Source organism: Pan troglodytes, chromosome 4 (genome assembly GCF_028858775.2).
Source record: "Pan troglodytes isolate AG18354 chromosome 4, NHGRI_mPanTro3-v2.0_pri, whole genome shotgun sequence".
Classification (NCBI taxonomy): Eukaryota; Metazoa; Chordata; class Mammalia; order Primates; family Hominidae; genus Pan; species Pan troglodytes.
In genome coordinates, this window is record NC_072402.2 from 10,934,070 (window position 1) to 10,954,624 (window position 20,555).

Here is a 20,555-nt window from a genome sequence, read left to right on the forward strand (position 1 = left end):
TTAAATTAGAAACAAGTTCCACAGTTACACTGAATTCTTTCCCACTAATTTTTTTCTTTTTAGACAGGTCTCACTCTGTTGCCCAGGTTGGCATTCAGTGGCGCCATCTCGGCTCACTGCAACCTCTGCCTCCCATGTTCAAGTGATTCTCCTGCCTCAGCCTCCGGAGAAGCCAGGATGACAGGCACCCGCCACCATGCCCAGCTAATTTTTGTATTTTTAGTAGAGACAGGGTTTCACCATGTTGACCAGGCTAGTCTCAAACTCCTGATCTCAAGTGATCTGCCTGCCTCTGCCTCCCAACGTGTTGGGATTACAGGCGTGAGCCACGGCGCCCGGCCTCTACTGCTAATTTTATAACTAACACAGTTCTTATGTCTGGCAAAGGAGAGATTTCAGGGCAATGGAAAAATGATACATCTATTATTTGAAATAATTTGCATTAATATATTAGTTACTAATATTATAACAATAATTTCTAAATGACTGCTTTTTTTTCTTAAGAGTCAGGGTCTCACTCTGTCACCCAGGCTGGAGTGCGGTGGCACAATCGTGGCTCACTGCAGCCTCCAACTCCTGTGCTCAAGCAATCTTCCTGCCTCAGGCTCCCAAATAGCTGGGACTACAGATGTGTGCCACCATCCCAGCCAATTTTTTTATATTTTTGTGGAGAAGGGATCTAGCTAGACTGCCTAGCCTGGTCTCAAACTCTCAGCCTCAATCAATCCTCCCACCTCAGCCCCCTGAGTTTCTGGAATTACAGGCATGAGCCACCACACCCAGCTAAATGACTGCTTTTGAATCATACTTTTCTTCTGCTTTTTCCTTATCAACTGACTTTGTTTAATAAATCCTTGTCTTTAAGGTCACAGACTTTGTTGTAATTTGTGGGTTAGCATGGAGGTGGGGCAAGAGGTCCCGTTTCTCCACCAGGTAACCAGGCCATGCTGAGAATACTTCCCTCAGACATTTCCTTAAGCATGTTTTGGGAAGGTTATACTTCCACAGTGGAATTATATAAGTGGAATTGAATAAAACCCATCTTTAAAATGTTAATGTTGGAAACATTTGGAGCAACAAATGCATCCTTCAAGACTTCCCACTCCCCGCAGAATGTCAAATCGTGCTATTAAATATATAAATGAGGCCAGGCGTGGTGGCTCACGCCCATAATCCCAGCACTTTGGGAGGCCAAGGCAGGCAGATCACCTGAAGTCAGGAGTTCAAGACCAGCCTGGTCAACATGGTGAAACCCCGTCTCTACTAAAAATACAAAAATTAGCCGGGTGCGGTGGTGGGCACCTGTAGTCCCAGCTACTCGGGAGGCTGAGGCACAAGAATGGCTTGAACCTGGGAGGTGGAGGTTGCAGTGAGCCGCGATCGTGCCACTGCATTCCAGCCTGGGCGACAGAGCGAGACTCCATCTCAAATAAATAAATACGAAGAGAAAAGATGCCAACTTACGTCCTTGAGTGGAATCACAACATCATTTTCAGCAAAAATGAACAAGGTGGGGTTCTTTAAATTGTAAATGTCTTCAGAATCTTTGACGATGCCTGAAAAACAAGCACAGAGGCATGATGTCTGATCCCCACACTCATGCCACATGATCCCCACACCCATGCCACATGATCCCCACACTCATGCCACAGAAAACTGCAACATTTGGGTTTGATTTTTCAAAGTAAAATCTCTGCTTTGCGGACTTTATTTGCTTTTTTAGCCATTCCACAGAAGTGGCCCCACTTGAAAAAAAGAGCGTAAAAGAAGGCCGGGCGTGGTGGCTCACGCCTGTAATCCCAGCACTTCGAGAGGCTGAGGCAGGTGGATGGCTTGGGCTCAGGAGTTTGAGAGCAGCCTGGGTAACATCGCAAAACCCTGTCTCTACAAAAAATACAAACATAAGCCGGGTGTGGTGGTGCGTGCCTGTAGTCTCAGCTACTTGGGGGGACTAAGGTGGGCGGATTGCTTGAGCCTGGAAAGTTGAGGCTGCAGTGAGCCGTTTGTGCCACTGCACTCCAGCTTGGGCAACAAAGTGAGACCCTGTCAAAACAAAACAAACAAACAAAAAACCCAAAGCCTGGGTGCAGTGACTCAAGCCTGTAATCCCAGCACTTTGGGAGGTTGAGGAGGGCAGATCATGAGGTCAGGAGTCCGAGACTAGTCTGGCCAACATGGTGAAACCCTGTCTCTACTAAAAATACAAAAATTAGCCAGGTGTGGTGGCACGCGCCTGCAATCTCAGCTACTCGGGAGGCTGAGGCAGGAGAACTGCTTGAACCCGGGAGGTGGAGGTTGCAGTGAGCCAAGATCTTGCCATTGCACTCCAGCTCTGGGCGACAGAGCAAGACTCCGTCTCGGAAAAAAAAAAAAAAAAGAGGATTATAAGAGTACAAGAGACATTTATTTAGTCAGATCTTCCTACTCTCTACCTCCCCACTTTATGGACTGGGAATCAGGCCATTAAATAATTGAATGAGACCTCGTCCGCTGCTTAGTATGGAAAGATGCGGAGCAGCCTGAGGAATGTCCCGCTGGGATGTACCTTCATTTACAAAGAGGATCAATGTCAAACCTTCGCTTGAGAAGTTTCTGAGGTCTACACAAGTCCCACGGGTTCTGGCTTGAATGCACTGAGTAGTTTTTGTTTGTAAGAGGAGCTGTCTTTTGAGTGGGTATTTAGACTCGCACCAGACCATGAGTGTGGAAGTGTGGAAGTGTGAAACTGCCTGGGCCTAGCAGGTCAGTCTATAAAAATCAGTTTTTGGCCGGGCGAGGTGGCTCACACCTGTAATCCCAGCACTTTGGGAGGCCAAGACGGGTGGATCACTTGAGGTCAGGAGTTCAAGACCAGCCTGGCCACCCACGCAAAACCTTGTCTCTACTGAAAATACAAAATTAGCTGGGTGTGGTAGCCCCAGCTACTCAGGAGGCTGACAGGAGAATTGCTTGGACCCAGGAGGTGGAGGTTCAGTGAGCCAAGATCGTGCCACTGCACTCCAGCCTGGGTGACAGAACAAGATGCTGTCTCAAAAAATAATAACAATAGTTTTCATCTTTCATCTCAGCATTCATTCGAGATTAATTCTGAAATTAGAAGCATGCTCTGCCTGACCCAGGTTGTCTGAAAACAACCTGTGGGTGTGTCCACTTCTATGCGAAAATAAGTAAGTAAAAGATTTGCAGCAAGTTACCATTTTAAGATAAGAAGACGTAAATAACATAACTTTTTTCCACTTCCTGCTGGCAGCAGAAGAGCTAAGTAACAGAGAGAGCCTCCTTCACCTGTAACTCCTCTTCAGGAGGCAGGGAGCCACGGGAAAGGTGGCCACGCTCCCTTCCCCACTCTAGCAAAGCTACTTCATGTGGATGGGCCTCTTTTGATATCCCTGGGCCTGAGCCCGGCCACGCTCTGCAGCTCACGCACTGCACAACAGCGGCCAGAAGGTGGCGCCGGGGAGGCATCCACTCCCGACCGCCTTTTGCTAAATCGCGCAAAAGCATGGTCTGGACAAAGCATCTCTCAGCTCCATTGTTCCCAGAGGCAGCTGGCCACTGCCTTTTGAGTTTATGTCCTTTTGTGTTGTCCTAAGTCAATATTTAAAGGCGTTTTTAACTCTAAAAGTAGTTGAAAATACCACAATGAGGAACCATTAACCCAAGAAGCAATCATTAGTATAACTTTATGATCCACTTCAGATGGTCCCAGGCCTAACGATGGTTCCACTTGTCATTTTTTGACTTTACAATGGTGCACAAGCGACACTCATTCAGTAGAAACTGTTCCCCAAGTACCCAGACAACCATTCTGTTTTTCACTTTCAGTACAGAATTCAATAAACTGCATGAGACATTCAAGACTTTATAATAAAATAGGCCTTGTGTTAGATGATTTTGCCCAACTGTAGCCTGATGCAGGTGTTTCGGGTCGGCCAGGTGAGGCTATGATGTTTGGTAGGTGAGGTGGATTAAGTGCATTTTCGACTTGAGATTTTTCCATTTATGATGGGTTTATCAAGACTTAGCCCCATTGTAAGTACAGGAGCATCTGCATTATTTTTAAAGGCTATATTTCCTATGTGTCTTTTTTGTTTTCGTTTATCTATTGGTCTGAATGCTTCTATATCATGAATTTAGCAAGCAGTTTCTATATACAGATATAATGTTATTTCATTGCTGTAGTAACTTTGGTTTGTTTTGGCCAAAAATGTATAAATTGCTATTTAGATTTTAGAGTGTGTTTTCCTTGGCTTTCTTTCCTTTTTTTTTTTTTTTATTTTTTTATTTTAAGAGACAAGGTCTTGCTCCCTGTCATCCAGGTTGGAGTGCAGTCATGCATTCATAGCTCACTGCAGCCTCAAACTTCTGGGCTCAAGTGATTCTCCTGCCTCAGCCTTCTGAGAGGCTGGGACCACAGGCACGTGCCAGTACACCCAAGTAATTTTTTTCTTTTTCTTTTGAGAGAGTCTCACTCTGTTGCCTGGGTTGGAGTGCAGTGGCATGATCTTGGTTCACGGCAACCTCCACCTCCCGGGTTTAAGCAATTCTCCTGCCTCAGCCTCCTGAATATCTGGGACTACAGGCGCCTGCCACCACGCCCAGCTAATTTTTGTATTTTTAGTAGAGACGGGGTTTCACCATATTGGCCAGGCTGGTCTCGAACTCTTGACCTCATGAGCCACCCACCTTGGCCTCCCAAAGTGCTGGGATTATAGGCGTGAGCCACCACGCCCAGCCTTAAAATTTTTTATAGAGACAAGGTCTCTCTATGTTGCTTAGGCTGGTCTTGAACTCCTGGGCTCAAGCCATCTGCCCATCTTGGACTCCCAAAGTGCTAGGATTACAGGCGTGAGTCATCGCATCTGGCTGCCTTTGCTTTCTTTCTTAGTGTGTGTGCATGTTTGTGTACAGTTTGTATCTTGGAAAAATCAGTCTTTCTTTCTTTCTCTTTTCTTTTTTTTTTTTTTTTTTGAGACAGGGTCTTGCTCTGTCGCCCAGGCTGGAGTGCAGCGGCATGATCATGGCTCTCTGCAGCCTTGACCTTCTTGGGCTCAAGCGATTTTCCCACCTCAGCCTCCTGAGTAGCTAGGACTACAGGTGCACGTGACCACGCCCAGCTAATTTTTGTATTTTTTGTAGAGACAGGGTTTTGCCATGTTGTCCAGGCTGGTCTCGAACTCCTGAGCTCAAGTGATCTGCCTGCCTAAGCCTCTCAAAGTGTTGGAATTACAGGCATTAGCCACCACCAGAAAAATATTTTCATAGATGTTGCTCATAAAAATCTTGTGTGATATTAATCATCATTACATTAAAAAAACAAAAAAAGCTATCCCCTTCATCCTAGGTGAAGAAATGGAGAGTTCAGATTAGGTGGCTTTCCCAAAGTCACACCACTGGGACCCAGACCTCTTGACTCCCGGTGACATCCTCTGGTTAACTGCAAGACAAACCTCCACCTCTATTTTCAGATTCTTAAAGCCCATTTCCATAAGATGGGCAGTCTTCGCATTATTGGGGGTTGTGTTACACTGGATGGGGAGGCTTGTGATTGCTGTCACTCTTCCACCCCTCCCTTCTGCATGGAGTAAAAATGCACAAGGCAGATTTACCATAGACGGACACCCCTGCCCTGAATTCTGAGTATTTCATCATCAAATGATGGACAGCAGTTCCACCCCAGCAGAATCCCACGATGCCAATTTTCTGGGCATGACACTGTTGTTTCAGATACTTCAAGATAGCACTGATCTCTCTAGAACAGAAAGAAAAAATATTCAAGAATCAGGCTTATTTTGTGAACCCCTCAAAGAGCTGTGCTGATGATAACAGGGCTGTATCAGCAACTGTTTTTGAAGTTGCCAAGGATTCTTCTTTTGGGAGCTCCATCCTTACTACCTCTGGCCCAACTGATGCATCATCCCAGCACATCTTCCTGCCAAGCCCAGCCCTCCTCCAACTGCCTGACAGCTGCAGGCAAGCTGGGCTCTTCCCAAAACATAGGTCCAACTGCCTCACTCCCAGCTGAGAGCTGAGCAGTCTTCCACAGCCTGGGGATGAAGGCCACAGCCCACGGCACGGTTCGTAAGACCCGAGTCCATGATCTGCTCCCTGCAGTGCCCCAGTCTCCTCTGTCCCCTGAGTCTCCCAGGAGAAGAGTCTCCTCTCTCCTCTCTCCCATGAGCAGCCATAACGACAGGCAGACGCCCAGACACTCTCTGACTTCATACGTTCACTCTCTCCCCAAAACTCCCCACTCTGCATTGCTCGTCTCCTCCCCCTGCTGTCCAGTGAAGCCAAATTTGGAAAGCCATCAGGACTATTTCAGCCATGAGGGGACCAAGAATAGTGGCCCTTGTCTGGCAAATGATTCATGTGCAAACTGATTGTTTGGAACTCAGAACACATATTCAACTAGAAGCAATGTACCAAAGTGGAGGTGGGCTGCACACGTATGTTTATTGCAGCACAATTGCAAAGATATGCAACCGAAGCGCCCATTGACCAATGAGTGAATAAAGAAAATGTGGCCTATATACACCATAGACTATACTCAGCCATAAGAAAGAACAAAATAATATCTTTTGCAGCAACTTGGATGGAGCTGGAGGTCATTTCTCTAAGGGAAGTAACTCAGGAATGGAAAACCAAATACTGTATGTTCTCACTTATAAGTGGGAGCTAAGCTATGAGTAGGTTCACAGAAGCACATAGAGTGATATAATGGACTATGGAGACTCAGAAGGGGGAGGGTGGGAGGGGGTGAGGGCTAAAAAACTATATATTGGGTAAACTGTACACTACTCTGTGACAGATGCACTAAAATCTCTATTTTCATAGATGGTGCTCATAAAAATATTGTTTGATATTGATCATCATCACATCAAGAATGTTATCCCAGCTGGGTGCAGCAGCTCACGCCTACAGTGAGACCCCATCTCTATTTTATTTTAAAATTTTTAATTAATTTTTTTTTTTTTTTTTTGAGATGGAGTCTCGCTCTGTCCCGCAGGCTGGAGTGCAGTGGTGCCATCTTGGCTCACTGCAATCTCCGTCTCCCAGGTTCAAGCAATTCTCATGCCTCAGCCTCCCAAGTAGCTGGGACTACAGGCGTGCGTCATGACACCCAGCTAAGTTTTTGGTTTGTTTGTTTGTTTTTTGTATTTTTAGTAGAGGCAGGTTTCACCATGTTGGCCAGGCTGGTCTCAAACTCCTGATCTCAAGTGATCAGCCAGCCTCAGCCTGCCAAAGTGCTGGGATTACGGGTGTGAGCCACCATGCCCGGCCTAAAAATTTTAATTACAAAAAAAATCCCAGCACTTGAGACCAGCCTGGCCAACATGGTGAAACCCCGTCTCTACTAAAAATACAAAAATTAGCCGGGCTGGTGGCAGGCGCCTGTAATCCCAGCTACTTGGGAGGCTGAGGCAGGAGAATTGCTTGAACCTGGGAAGCACAGGTTGCAGTGAGCCGAGATCATGCCACTGCTCTCCAGCCTGGGCTCCAACAGAGCAAAAACAAAAAAAAAATTTTTCTCCTTTGTGCCATGGGAAGGATTCCATTGGCCATGGAGAAGTCCTACCCCAAGGTAAGGAGTAGTGTCTGAAAGGTGAAGCCCACCCAGCTCTCACCTCCCTGGGCCACGCCGCGCACATGGCCACGTCTGCGGATAACTCACCTGTCGATCTTCTGGGCATTTCTTGTTTTCAGCCACTCAGGGAAGATAGACCAGTCGCCAGAGGGGTCCCAAGGCTCTTGCCCTACAAAGAAGTCTGGAACAATGGTTCTGCAAAATATGGACATGAATTGATCTTAGTTTCAGAGTTGCTTGACTCAGTATTTTGCTTGCATTTATTTAAAAACTTGCTACGTTGGCGATTCTGGCTCAGAGAAAAGGAAAAGTAGTGGGTGTGAAGGCCAACTTTGATCGCAGCAAAGCAGCCACCTGGCACCGGGCCAAGCCCTCTTAGGTTTCACAACCGCAGGTGCACAGCGTCTGGCAGCCTGCTGGTAACCCAGCCCTGGCAATGAGGCTATCCACAGGGCACACTCCCATGGGATAGGCTGGCATGGGATGTGGGGGCACCTGGGAGAGTGGGCCTGACGCGGGTGGCTTTGAGGGCCCCTCCTGCCCCTCTCAGCCAGCCTGGGGGGGACTCCTGGCCTTTCACATGAGCCTCAGGCCAGAGGGCACACCTGGCTAACTTGTCCAGTCACTATGACCAGGCAATGTTCCCAGCCTCCACCAAGACGCCGACGAAGCACAGTTTCCTATCCAGAGGGTATGTTCTAAGACGGGCAGCAGAGCGCAAACAAGCCTGGCCCCAGTCCAGGTCGCTCTTCCATGCAAGTCAACCCAGAGGGATAGAGCCAACCGCTGGGGTTGAGTCCTGTTTCCCAAAATAGAATTGCCACCTGGTTGGAGGAACAGGGCTCCTCCTATAGGGGTAGAAGAACACTGAAACTGGAGTGAGAAAATCCAAGTTCAAGGCTCGGTACCCCCCATGCTGCTGTGTGGCCTTCACAAGTCATGTCACCGCTTCTAGCCTCATTTTCTCATCTGACAAATAAACAGCACACTTGCACTGCCTAACCCCAGAGGATCCTCTCGAGGGCAAAAAAAGTTGTATACCTGTGAAAGGGCTTTGTAAAATAGGGGTCTTTCCTTATCTTTTATGTCCTGACCCCTGCTAAAGGACCCGCCGTGAAACAACAGAAACAGCAATGCCATTTGATCGGCTGCTTGGGCCAGTGATCTGGGGCAGCCGCAAAGCGCTCTCTTTATGGCCTGGTTTCCTAATCTGCAAAATGAGAGCAATAACAGCTCCTCCCTCAAGGGGCTGCCAGGAGGACTAAGGGCAATGAGCCCAGTCATGCCCTTAGCACTGCGTCTGGCTGAGCAATTGAAACTAGCTATTTATTTACTTATTTATTTTTACTGGGCTTGCCCCTAGAAAGTTAAGTCCCCTCACATGGGGACGTGAAAAAGGAAAACTTCAAGGAAGGTCTTTTCATTCAGCACCGACTCTGCATCCCACCAGGGTGGGCATGATTCCTTTAAGCCAGTTTCTCTTCCTAGAAAAACAACGTAGGCTCATCCTCGGGTTTCCAGCTTCTCTTTCTGTGAAAACAAAGGAAATCCAGCCGTGCACCAACCTCAGGGCTCGCTGGGTTGATGCTTTCCAACGCTGGAGAGGAAGGAAGGTTCTGGCCCTCCTCTGCGCTTTACATTGGGGCAAATAAGAAGCAATCGGGTATCAGCCTTGGCCAAAGGTGGCCACGGCCACTTGGCCAGACAAAGAGGTAAACTTGGGGAGGGGAGCAAGGTCTCACTGTGCCACTTCTGAACCCCAGTCTAATTCAGAGGGGGCCACGACCGTACGTGTATGGACCAGGAGGAGCCTTGGACACCCTGCCGTCCAAATGGGCCATGAAATCTGACACGAGGCTGAGCTGCTTGAAGGGCCAAGTCACGGGTCCATTTGACAGCAGGTGAGGTTGGCCTAAGATGTCCAGTGCCTGTGTCTGGCTGAGGCCCCACACGGGAAAAGAATTCTCAATGTCCAGCAAGTCTAAAGGCCAGGTACTCCCAGGAGGACAGGAAACCCAGGGATGGGGTTAGGAGCACCAGGTGGGTGTTTAATTTCCCAAGACATTTCCCATCTATCTTCACCGCAGTGAGATAAGGAAGTTTCTAATGTACAGTAGATACTGTATAGTCAGACCGCTGTGGTTTTATTTTTTAAAGGGAACAAAATAAACCACTGAAATTTATATGAATTTAAACAAAGAAACACAACTTTATACATACGTGTATCCATTTCCTGAGATCATGTCAGCTATATATCTGGTATTGGGCAACTGCCAGCCAAATATATCTTGAATGACAATCACAGCTTTGCCTGCATCAACGGGGGATTTGGTGACATAAGCCTTGATGTGCTCGACTTGAACTTCATGGCCTAGCCCTCCATACTCAAGTCTGTGGCCAATGTCACACGGACAAGGATAAGCTTCGTTAGCCATTGCAGAGATTTAAGTCGGGCTATGGAGAGAGAAACATGCGTTATATTCTGAATGCTGCAAATCTAAAGGCTATAAATGGTAAGTAAACCTCAAATCAAGATTATAGAAAAAAATTCATTTTAGCTACATCTATGGTATTATGTAAGAAACCAATGGTAACTTCTGGTTCTGGCAACACTGCAGAGTAAGGCTATAAACACTAGAAATGCCAGATTGAATAACAACAAAACAACAAAAAATAGCGATGAAAGAACTCACAGGGAAAAGGGACTCTTCAGGGGGCAGGATTGGAGAGGAAACAGAAAGCCAGAGTGAGGGTGACACCCACAGATGCTGACGGGGCCCAGTGATGCTGGGGGACAGGGCCCGACTCAGGAGCACACCCTAACAGTCGGGTGCTTAGGATCTTGTGTCGACGTGTAGAAACAGCCATCGAAGCACATGAGACGGGAATTTGTAAGAGACCCACGCCTGCAATGTCGAGCCCCAAAGGTTCATGTCTCAGGGAAGAGGGCCAAAGCAAAAGGAGAAGAGCTCCATCCGCCAGGCTCAGGGGTGTGCGAAGAAACCCATCTCCGTCTAGATTCTGGGTGGAAGGGAAAAAAGAAAGCAATCCTCGGCCAGGCATGCTGGCTCATGCCTGTAATCCCAGCACTTTGGGAGGCTGAGGCGGGCGGATCACGAGGTCAGGAGATCGAGACCATCCTGGCTAACACGGTGAAACCCCGTCTCTACTAAAAAACAAAAAATTAGCCAGGCGTGGTGGCGGGCGCCTGTAGTCCCAGCTACTCGGGAGGCTGAGGCAGGAGAATGGCGTGAACCCGGGAGGCGGAGCTTGCGGTGAGCCGAGATCGCGCCACTGCACTCCAGCCTGGGCAACAGAGCGAGACGCCGTCTCAAAAAAAAAAAAAAAAGAAAAAGAAAGCAATCTTCAAATGTATACCATGCTTGCAAAGTAGGAATACCTGGCTGAGAAATTAATACAATTGACCCTGGGCCAGTGAACTGCCTGGAACACCAGGCAGAGGCAAATGCAAATCCACTTTACCACAAGACTTCCACAATCCAGGCCAAAAATATGACCCGCTGAAGAGCAGCTCATCAGGAAAACCTATACACAAGGAGGCGATCCAAATAAACAAGAATCAGCAGACACAACACCCTGGAGGAATTTACAGTGGGAATGGGGTTTGAAATTCACCTAGAAACACTTGGTGAATCAAAATAGAAAACAGGAAGGAATTAGGAAATTAAAAACCTGTTCATTAAAAAGCAGGAAATGAGGTGGCGAAAGTGGGAGTAGTAGAACAAGGAATTTGATTTGTAAATGACTGTGAACAATCAACTGAGATAACTCACCGCCATCAGGCCTGCCTAAATTTAAATAAATGGAAACAGATTAAACTCACTAGCTGAGACATATTCTCAACTTGGATTTGTTTTGTTTTGTTTTTTGAGACAGGATCTTGCCCTGGCTGGAGTGCAGTGTCACAAACACGGCTCACTGCAGCCTCGACCTCCTCCCTGGGCTCAACTAATCCTCCCACCTTAGCCTCCCAAGTAGCTGGGACTATGGCACACACCACCACAATCAGCTCCTTTTTTTAGAATAAAAATTTTATACAGACAAGGTCTCATTATATTGTCCAGGTTGGTCTCAAACTCCTAGGCTCAAGCAGTCATCCCACCTCACACTCCCAAAGTGCTAGGATTACAGGTGTGACCCATCATGCCTGGTTCAAATTAGACTTTTTAAAAATTAAGGTTCCGGACCAGGCATGGTGGCTCACGCCTGTAATCCCAGCACTTTGGGAGGCCAAGGCAGGTGGATCACAAGTTCAGGAGCTCAAGACCAGCCTGGCCAATATGGTGAAACCCCCGTCTCTACTAAAAATACAAAAGTTAGCCGGGTGTGGTGGTAGGCGCCTGTAGTCCCAGCTACTTGGGAGGCTAAGGCAGGAGAATCGCTCGAACTCGGGAGGTGGAGGTTGCAGTGAGCCGAGAATGTGCCATTGCACTCCAGCCTGGGCAACAAGAGCGAGACTCTGTCTCACAAAAAAAAAAAAAAAAAAAAAAAATTAAGGTTCCATCAAAAAAGAGGAACTAGGAACACTAAACCCAAAGACATATGTAATTCCCTTCATGAACAACTGGAGAACACAGTCTTTACAAGCAGATGTGAACTGCCTGCATATTAACCCACAATCAAAGTTTCAGTAAAGATTTTATATAACAAATGCTATACAAATACAACGAAGAAATTATAATAAAACTCAAAAGATTTAGAACTGGATTACCATGTTACCATGAAAACACTACATATCAAAACTTGATACAATCAATACAGCAGTACTTACAGACATCTTTACAGCCTAGACTACATATACTTGAACAAGAGGAAAGAATAAAAGTAAGCTAAATATCAAGGAGTTAGAAGAAAAAAATAGAATGAAGCCTTAGTCCATTCAGGCTGTTATAACAAAATACAGTAAACTGGGTAGCTCATAAATGCAGAGGTTTATTTCTTACAGTCCTGGAGGCTGGGAAGTCGCAGTTCAAGGGACTGGCAGATGCAATGTTAGGTGAGGGTCCATTTTCTGGTTCATAGGTGGTGCCCTCTCCTTGTGTCCTCACGGGGTAGAAGGAACTAGCTGGCTCTCTGGGGTCTCCATTATAAGGACATTCCCTATAGTAAGAGGTCTGCCCTCAGACCTAATCATTTTCCAAAGACCCCACCTCCTGATACCATCACCTTGAGGGTTAGGATTTCAACACATGTTAAAACTAAAAAAAAGAGGTAAGAAACAAGAATAGCCACAATAACTGAAAGAAAATGAAGAAGGAGAAATTAATTTACCAAACAACAAAACCTATTAAAATAGTATGGTATTGCTGGATAGATGAATACATCAATAGAACAGACCAAAGACTCTAGAACCAGACTCATGTGTATTCATCCAGTCATCCACAGAATGTTTACTGAGGCACCACTCTGTGACAAACACTGTCGAAGGTTCTGGGGAAACAGCAGAGCATGAAACAAATAAAAATCCCTGACCTCAGGAAGCACATTCTAGTGGGATGAAATATACAAAAACAATATGCTTTTCAGATGGTAATCAATGCTAAGAAGAAAAACAGAGCAGAGAAGGAAAGAAGACAATGTTGGTTGAGGGTGTGAGTTGCAATTTACAATGGTATATTGGGGAACAGCTTGTTGGAAAGGCACCAGTTGGGCAAAGGAGGCGAGGGGTGGTGCCCTGCAGATATCTGGAGGAAGAGCGGTTGAGACAGAACAAACAGCAAGTGCAAAGGCCCTGAGGTAGAAGCATGTCTGACATGTCTGAGGAACAGCAAGACCAGTGTGGCTGCAACAGAAAGAGCAAGGGGAGAGAACAGCAGAGAATAGTGTGAGTTTCCAGAGTTTTACTGGAAGAATTTAGTTTTTCCTCAGTGTGAGATAGAAGCCACTGGAGAATTTTGGGGAAATGAGTGGCTTTATTTGACTTGATTTACAGTATCATTGGCCTGACACAGTGGCTCATGCCTGTAATCTCAATACTTTGGGAGGCTGAGGTGGGAGGATTGTTTGAGACCAGCCTGGACAACACAGCAAGACCCCATATCTGCAAAAAAAATTCAAAACTGAACTGGGCATGGTGGCACATGCCTGTATTCCCAGCTACTCAGGAGGCTGAGGTAGGGGGATCCCTTGAGCCTGGGAGGTCGAGGCTGCAGTGAGTCATGACTATGCCATGGCACTCCAGCCTGGATGACACAGAGAGATCCTGTCTCAATAAAAAAAAAAAAAAAGTATCAATGAAGATGCTGTTTTAAGAAGAGATCATCAAGTAGCAAAGGAAGAAAAGAAAGTCCAGTTGGATGGCTCCAGCAACAATCCAGCCAAGAGATGAAGCAGCTCACACCAGGACGGTGATGGTGAGAGGGAGGGAATGGTCAAGTGTGGACAGATTTTATGGCAGAGCCACTCAGTTCTGCTGACAGATTGTATCTGTGGGGACATCAGACAAAAGGAGGAGTCCGTGATGACTACAAGGGTTCCTGCCTAAGAAACTGGAGGATGGAATGTGTTTAAATGAGAAGGGATGTGGGAAGAGCTGGTTTGAGGAGATAAGGACTTCAGTTTGGGGCATATTAAGGCTGAGGTATCTATTACACATCCCAGAGAAAAGTTGGGTAACACGATAGAAGTTCAAGGGCCAGGGGCCCAAGCTAAAACTAAAACTTTGAGAGTGATGTGAGTATACAGCTGACCCTCATTGTTTGCAGATCCTGTATTGATGAATTCACCTACTTGCTGATTTTTTTTTTTTTTTTTTTGAGACAGAGACTCGCTCTGGTTGCCCAGGCTGGAGTGTAGTGGCATGATCTTGGCTCACTGCAACCTCCACCTTCTGGGTTCAAGCGATTCTCCTGCCTCAGCCTCCCTAGTAGCTAGGATTACAGGTGCCTGCCACCATGCCTGGTTAATTTTTGTATTTTTAATAGAGACGGGGTTTCACCATGTTGGCCAGGCTGGTCTCAAACTCCTGACCTCGGGTGATCCCGCCCACCTTGGCCTCCCAAAGTGCTGGGATTACAGATGTGAGCCACTGTGCCTGGCCATACCTGCTGAATGTATTTTGTAACCTCACCATCATTTATGGACATTCGAAAAATGTGAACTGTCAATGTCCACATTCCCAGCTGAGGACACACAGGGTGCAATAGACTGAATGTGTCCCCAAAAAGTCAGATGTTGAAACCCTAATTCCAGTGGAATGATATTTGGAGGTAGGGTCTTTGGAAGGCAAGTAGTTCACAAGTGCAGAGCCCTCAAGAATGGGATGAGTGCCTTATATAAGGGGCCCAGAGAGCTGGCTTCCCTTCTTTCTGCCGGGTGAGAACACAGCCAGAAGATGACCATCTGCAAACCAGAAACAGGCCCTCAGCAGACATTGGATCTGCCAGCGCCTTGATCTTGGACTTTCCAGCCTCCAGAACTGTGAGAAATGTTTGTTGTTGAAGCCACGTTTGTTAGAGCAGCCCAACTGCCCACAACACTCTGCTTCTCATTTGAGCTCTCACAGTGTAAACAAGTGTCCTTTGCATGGTCTTAGTGCACATTTTTGTGCTTTTTGAGGGGTTGATTTTGCTGTTTAAAAGGGCCCCACACTTAGTGCTCACATGCTGTCTAGCGTTGCTAAGCACGGGAAGGCTGTGATGTGCCTTATGGAGAAAATGCGTGTATTGGAGAAGCTTTGTTCAGGCGCGAGTTACAGTCCTGTTGGCCATGAGCTTTCTGTTAATGAGTCAACAATATATACTAGAATGGTATCTTCCACAAAAACACACATAAAACCAGGGTTATGTATGGGTCAACTGAGGAAACCGCTGTGACCAGGCCACAGGTTTACAGGAAGCTAACCCTGTATTTCCCCCAGGAGGAATGGTTTAGGATTTGCTAACTCAGTGTTTGCAGGGACTTTACTACTACAAATGCCAAGAATGACTGTATGTGGGTTTGGTTTGTTTGTTTGAGACACAGTCTCACTCTGTCCCCTAGGCTGGAGTGCAGTGGCACAATCTCGGCTCACTACAACCTCCACCTACCAGTTTCAAGCAATTCTCCTGCCTCAGCCTCCCGAGTAGCTGATACTACAGGCGAGCACCACCATACCCGGCTAATTTTTGTATTTTTGGTAGAGATGGGTTTTCGCCATGTTGGCCAGGCTGGTCTCAAACTCCTGACCTGAGGTGATCCACTGTGCCGGGCCTGTAGGTGATATTTAAACTTTAAGAATGAATGACATCCTTCAGGGAATAAGGGTGGATGAAGAAAAGAGAAATCTAGAAGACTGAGCCCTGGGGTCCTTCAACACTAACACTTCAGGGAGATCGGAAGGAATCAGCGAGTGAGGAATGAGCCTGAGAAGGAACAGCCAGTGACGGGAGAGGAAGACCCCAAGTGTGGTGTCCTGGACCCAAGTGAAGAATGGGTGTTGAGGGGAGAACAATGAATGCTGAGTGTTGCCCTCCACGTTTGGCAAAGTGAAGGTCATTGGTGACCTCCACAAGGACAGGCTTGGACGAGGGCATGGGTGACAGCATAATCATAGAGGGCTTAAAGGAAACTGAGAGGAGACTGGGAGCGGTGGCTCACGCCTGTAATCCCAGCACTTTTAAGAGGCCAAAGTGGGTGGGTTGCTTGAGGCCTGGAGTTCAAAACCAGCCTGGCCAACATGGTAAAACCCCGTCTCTACTAAAAATACAAAAATTAGCCAGGCGTGGTGGCGCATGCCTATAATCCCAGCTACTTGGGAGGCTGAGGCAGGAGAACTGCTTGAACCTGGGAAGCGGAAGTTGCAGTGAACCGAGATCACGCCATTGCACTGCAGCCTAGGCAATAGAGTGAGACTCCATCTCAAAAAAAAAAAAGAGAGAGAGAGAATGAGAGAGGAAAGAACTAAAGACAGTGAACACAGAAAACTCTTAGAAGACTTTTGACAGAAAAAGGAGCAAAGAGGCCAGGCGTGGTGGCTCACATCTGTAATCCCAGCACTTTGGGAGACGGAGGCAGGTGGATCACTTGAGGTCAGGAGTTCGAGACCAGCCTGACCAACATGGGGAAACCCCGTCTCTACTATAAATACAAAAATTAGCCAGGCAGGGTGGTGGATGCCTATAATCCCAGCTACTTGGGAGGCTGAGGCAGGAGAATCGCTTGAACCGGGAAGGCAGAGGTCGCAGTGAGCTGAGATCGCACCATTTCACTCCAGCCGGGGCAACAAGATCGAAACTCCATCTCAAAAAAAAAAAAAAAAAAAAAGAGCAAAGAGACTGTGCAAAAGATGGAGGGAAGATACAGGGATGAGCCTTTTTTTTTTAAAGTGGAAGAAATCTCAGCCTATTTGTACGTGGATGAGAATGATACCATAGAAAGGAAAACAAACAAAACACAATCAATGACCCCGGGAGAGAGGGAACTGGAGAGTATGACAGGAGGGTCTGGCGCATAGCGGAGGAGCTGCCTTCTTTGGCAGCGTGGACAGTCCTCACGCACCCAAGGGAGGCTGAGGACGTGGACACAGACACAGGTGGTGGTGGGTGTGGGGCGGGAGAGTGTGGATGCTCCCTGTTGGCATCTGTTGGCTCACAGAACTGAGAAGCAGAGTCAGCAGGTCAGGGTGAGAGGCGGGATGAGGGCTGGGGAGAGGATAAGCAGGAAAACAGGGGACCAGGGAGAAGTACTGCGGTCGGGGAAACGTATGGCTGTTTCCTCCAGCCAGGTCCAGCAGTGGGAACAGGCGAAGAGCAGGCGCAGAGCAGGCAGAGAGGGGGTCAGATACAATGGGCTCTGTAGTCATGAGAGGGGGCAGGAGGGACCTGTGGGGGGAGGAGGGACTGGCCATCAATGAGGCACGGCTGCAGCACTGAGCTACCCAGGTGAGAAAACAAATCACCATGGATCCCCACATACCCCAGTGCGTGGCTAGAAATCTAAGTAGGAAAGGAGAAATTTCGACAATCAGAAGGAAATACTGAATACTTTTTTCTTGTACTTTGGAATAAGGCAGAATTTATTAAATTTGACCCAAAAAACATAAACCATAAAGAAAAGGAATATAAATCCCATTTCATGGTAACCAATTTTAAAAAAAAGGAAAGACAACTGCAGAAAACTGAATACTAAGTGGATATTTGATGAAATTGCAAATTATTGTGAATTTTGGCAGGGGAAGGTGATGGCATTGCAGCCATGTGTTTTTGAGTCCTTGTCTTTCATAGATGCATCATGATATCATGATGTACACACAGATGACATGACCAGAGGTCTGGGATTTACTTCAAAATAGCCCCATTTGGGCTGAGTGCGGTGGCCCACACCTGTAATCCCAGCACTCTGGGAGGCCAAGGCTGGTGGATCACCTGAGGTCAGGAGTTCGAGAGCAGCCTGGCCAACATGGCAAAACCCCGTTTCTACTAAAAATACAAAAATTAGCCAGGCATGGTGGTGAGCGCCTGTAATCCCAGCTACTCCGGAGGCTGAGGCATGAGAATCACTTGAATCCAGGAGGCAAAGGTTGCAGTCAGACGAGATCGCGCCGCTGCACTCTAGCCTGGGCGACAGAGCAAGACTCCATCTCAAAAAACAAACAAACAAAAACCCAAAATAGCTCCATGTGGGGTAGGGTGGACAAGATGTCCACGTGCTGATGGTGGTGCAGCTGGAGTGTCCTGTGTACTAATCTCTCTACTTTTATATATGCTTGAGATTTTCCATGACAAAAAGCTCTTAAAATTGCATTAATAAGATAGTAACTAAGATGAAAGGTTAATAAGATAATGATTAACATTAATATCAAGATAAAAGTCTCCATAAACAAAGTGAGAAAACAAGATAGACTAGGAGAAGGTATTATTTTAGGAACATAGGACTTAGTGTCTAGATAAAATATATAAAGAATTCCTATAAGTCACCAAGAAAAAGACAACCCAATAGAAAAATTCATATGAATGGGCAATTTACAAAAAAGTACACCTGAATGGCCCATAAACATATGAAGAGATATTCAACCTCACTGTTCTTAAGGAAACTATAATAAAAACAAGAATGAAATACTCTTTTCCATCTTGCAGATTGGCAAAAGTCTGTTAACACAGAGATGATGGTACACTTGTAGGGAAATGGGAGGGCATGTGAAATGATACAAACCCTGGAAGGAGTCTAGCAAAGTTAAAGAAGCAGATGCCCCGCACTCAAGATATCCCACCACTAGATGTTTCCCTAGAGAAATTCATGTCACATGTGGTGGGACATGGCGGCTCATGCCTGTAATCCCAGCACTTTGGGAGGCCAAGGCGGTGGGGATCACTTGAGCCCAGGAGTTCGAGACCATCCTGGGCAACATGGTAAAACCCCATCTCTCCAAAAAAAAAAAAAAAAAAAGCAGAAAAATTAGCCAGGCATGGTGGTGTGTGCACCTGTGGTCCCAGCTACTCAGGAGGCTGAGGTGGGAGGATTGCTTGAGCCCAGGAGGTCAAGACTGCACCACTGCACTCCAGGCTTGGTGTTAAGAGTGAGACCCTATCTAAAAAAAAAAAAACAGAGAGAGAGAAATTTGCACATGCCCACACAGGCACATGCAGTGATTATGGAAAAATGTTCTTGGCACCACTAATATGATGACAACACCTGGAACCAATCTAATTGACCATCAGCAGGAGAATGAATAAACTGTAATTTATAGATTGATGTAGGTTGAACTGTGTTCCCCCAAAATACGTGTTTAAGTCCTATCCCCCACTCTCCGTGCATGTGACCTTAACTAGACACAGGGTCCTTGCAGATGTCCTGTAGTTAAGATGAGGTCATACTGGAGTACAGTAGACCATAAATCCAATGACTGGTGTCCTTCTAAGGAAGGGAAAATGTGGACAAAGACACAACAGACGCACAGAAGAGAAGGCCGTGTGAAGATGGAGGTGGAGACGGGAAGGATGCACCTGCAAGCCAAGGATTGCTGGCCCCCACCAGACGCCGGAATAGGCAAGGAAGGGCTCTCCTCTACAGGTTTCAGAAAGAGCAGAGCCCTGCTGACACTTTCAATTTGGACTCCTGGCCTCCAGAACTATGAGGCACTGTGTTGCTTTAAGTCACCCAGTATCTGGTAATGTTATGGCAGCCCTAGAAAACAAATACATTCATAAAAAGAATATTACACAACAGTTCGATGAATAGGCTGCACCTGTAATTTATCAATATAATAAATCTCCAGACCTGCATGGTGGCTCAGGCCTGTAATCCCAGCACTTTGAGAGGTCGAGGCATGGTCATAGCTCAAGGCCAGGAGTATGAGACCAGCATGAGCAACATAGGGAGACCCCATCTCTACAAAAAATTTTTTTTAATTAGCCGGGCATGGTGGCATGCACCCGTAGTCCCAGCTACTCAGAAGACTGAAAGGAGGATCACTTGAACCCAGGAATTCAAGGCTGCAGTAAGCTATGATCATGCCACTACACTCCAGTCTGGGCAACAAAGCGAGACATTTTTATTTTTATTTTTATTTATTTATTTTTTATATATTTATATATATTTATATAAATATTTTTTATATATTTATTTTTATTTAAAAATAAAAATACAAAACTTAAAAAATCTCAAAAACATAATGCTATGTAAAAAGACATAGCATTTTGATTCTAAATAACAACCAAAAAACATACATTTTGATGCTAAATAAATAACCAAAAATATACATTTTATTAATAAATATACTGTAGGAAAAGTATCACGCATGAGAATGAATTATCACCATTAGGACAATGGTTACTGGGAAGAGAGGGGAGAAAAAATGGAGATCGTGGGCTTTATTACATTTTATTTCCTTAAAAAGTTTTGATTTGAAGTATATAGGGCAAAATGGTATTATCTTTTAAATATGGGTGATGTGAAAGGGTGGCTGTTATATAATTCCCTTCACATTACTGAATATTCTTAGTGTTTCATAATTAGAAATAAAGTAATT

At 46.2% G+C, this 20,555-nt stretch overlaps 1 protein-coding gene across 5 annotated transcripts in view; it reads right to left on the reverse strand.

Annotated features, from left to right (window-relative positions):
* The window catches only part of CMBL (carboxymethylenebutenolidase homolog), a 28,453-nt gene that overhangs the window by 1,449 nt on the left and 6,449 nt on the right, over window positions 1-20,555 (reverse strand). For all 5 annotated transcript variants that reach the window (XM_526833.9, XM_016952943.3, XM_016952944.4 and 2 more), the window contains exons 2-5: window positions 9,809-10,042; window positions 7,676-7,783; window positions 5,610-5,752; window positions 1,465-1,556 (exon numbers count right to left, since the gene is read on the reverse strand). In XM_526833.9, coding sequence (XP_526833.3) covers window positions 1,465-1,556; window positions 5,610-5,752; window positions 7,676-7,783; window positions 9,809-10,023 — 558 coding nt within the window. In that variant the 5' untranslated portion in view covers window positions 10,024-10,042. The remainder of the gene's footprint in view (window positions 1-1,464; window positions 1,557-5,609; window positions 5,753-7,675; window positions 7,784-9,808; window positions 10,043-20,555) is intronic.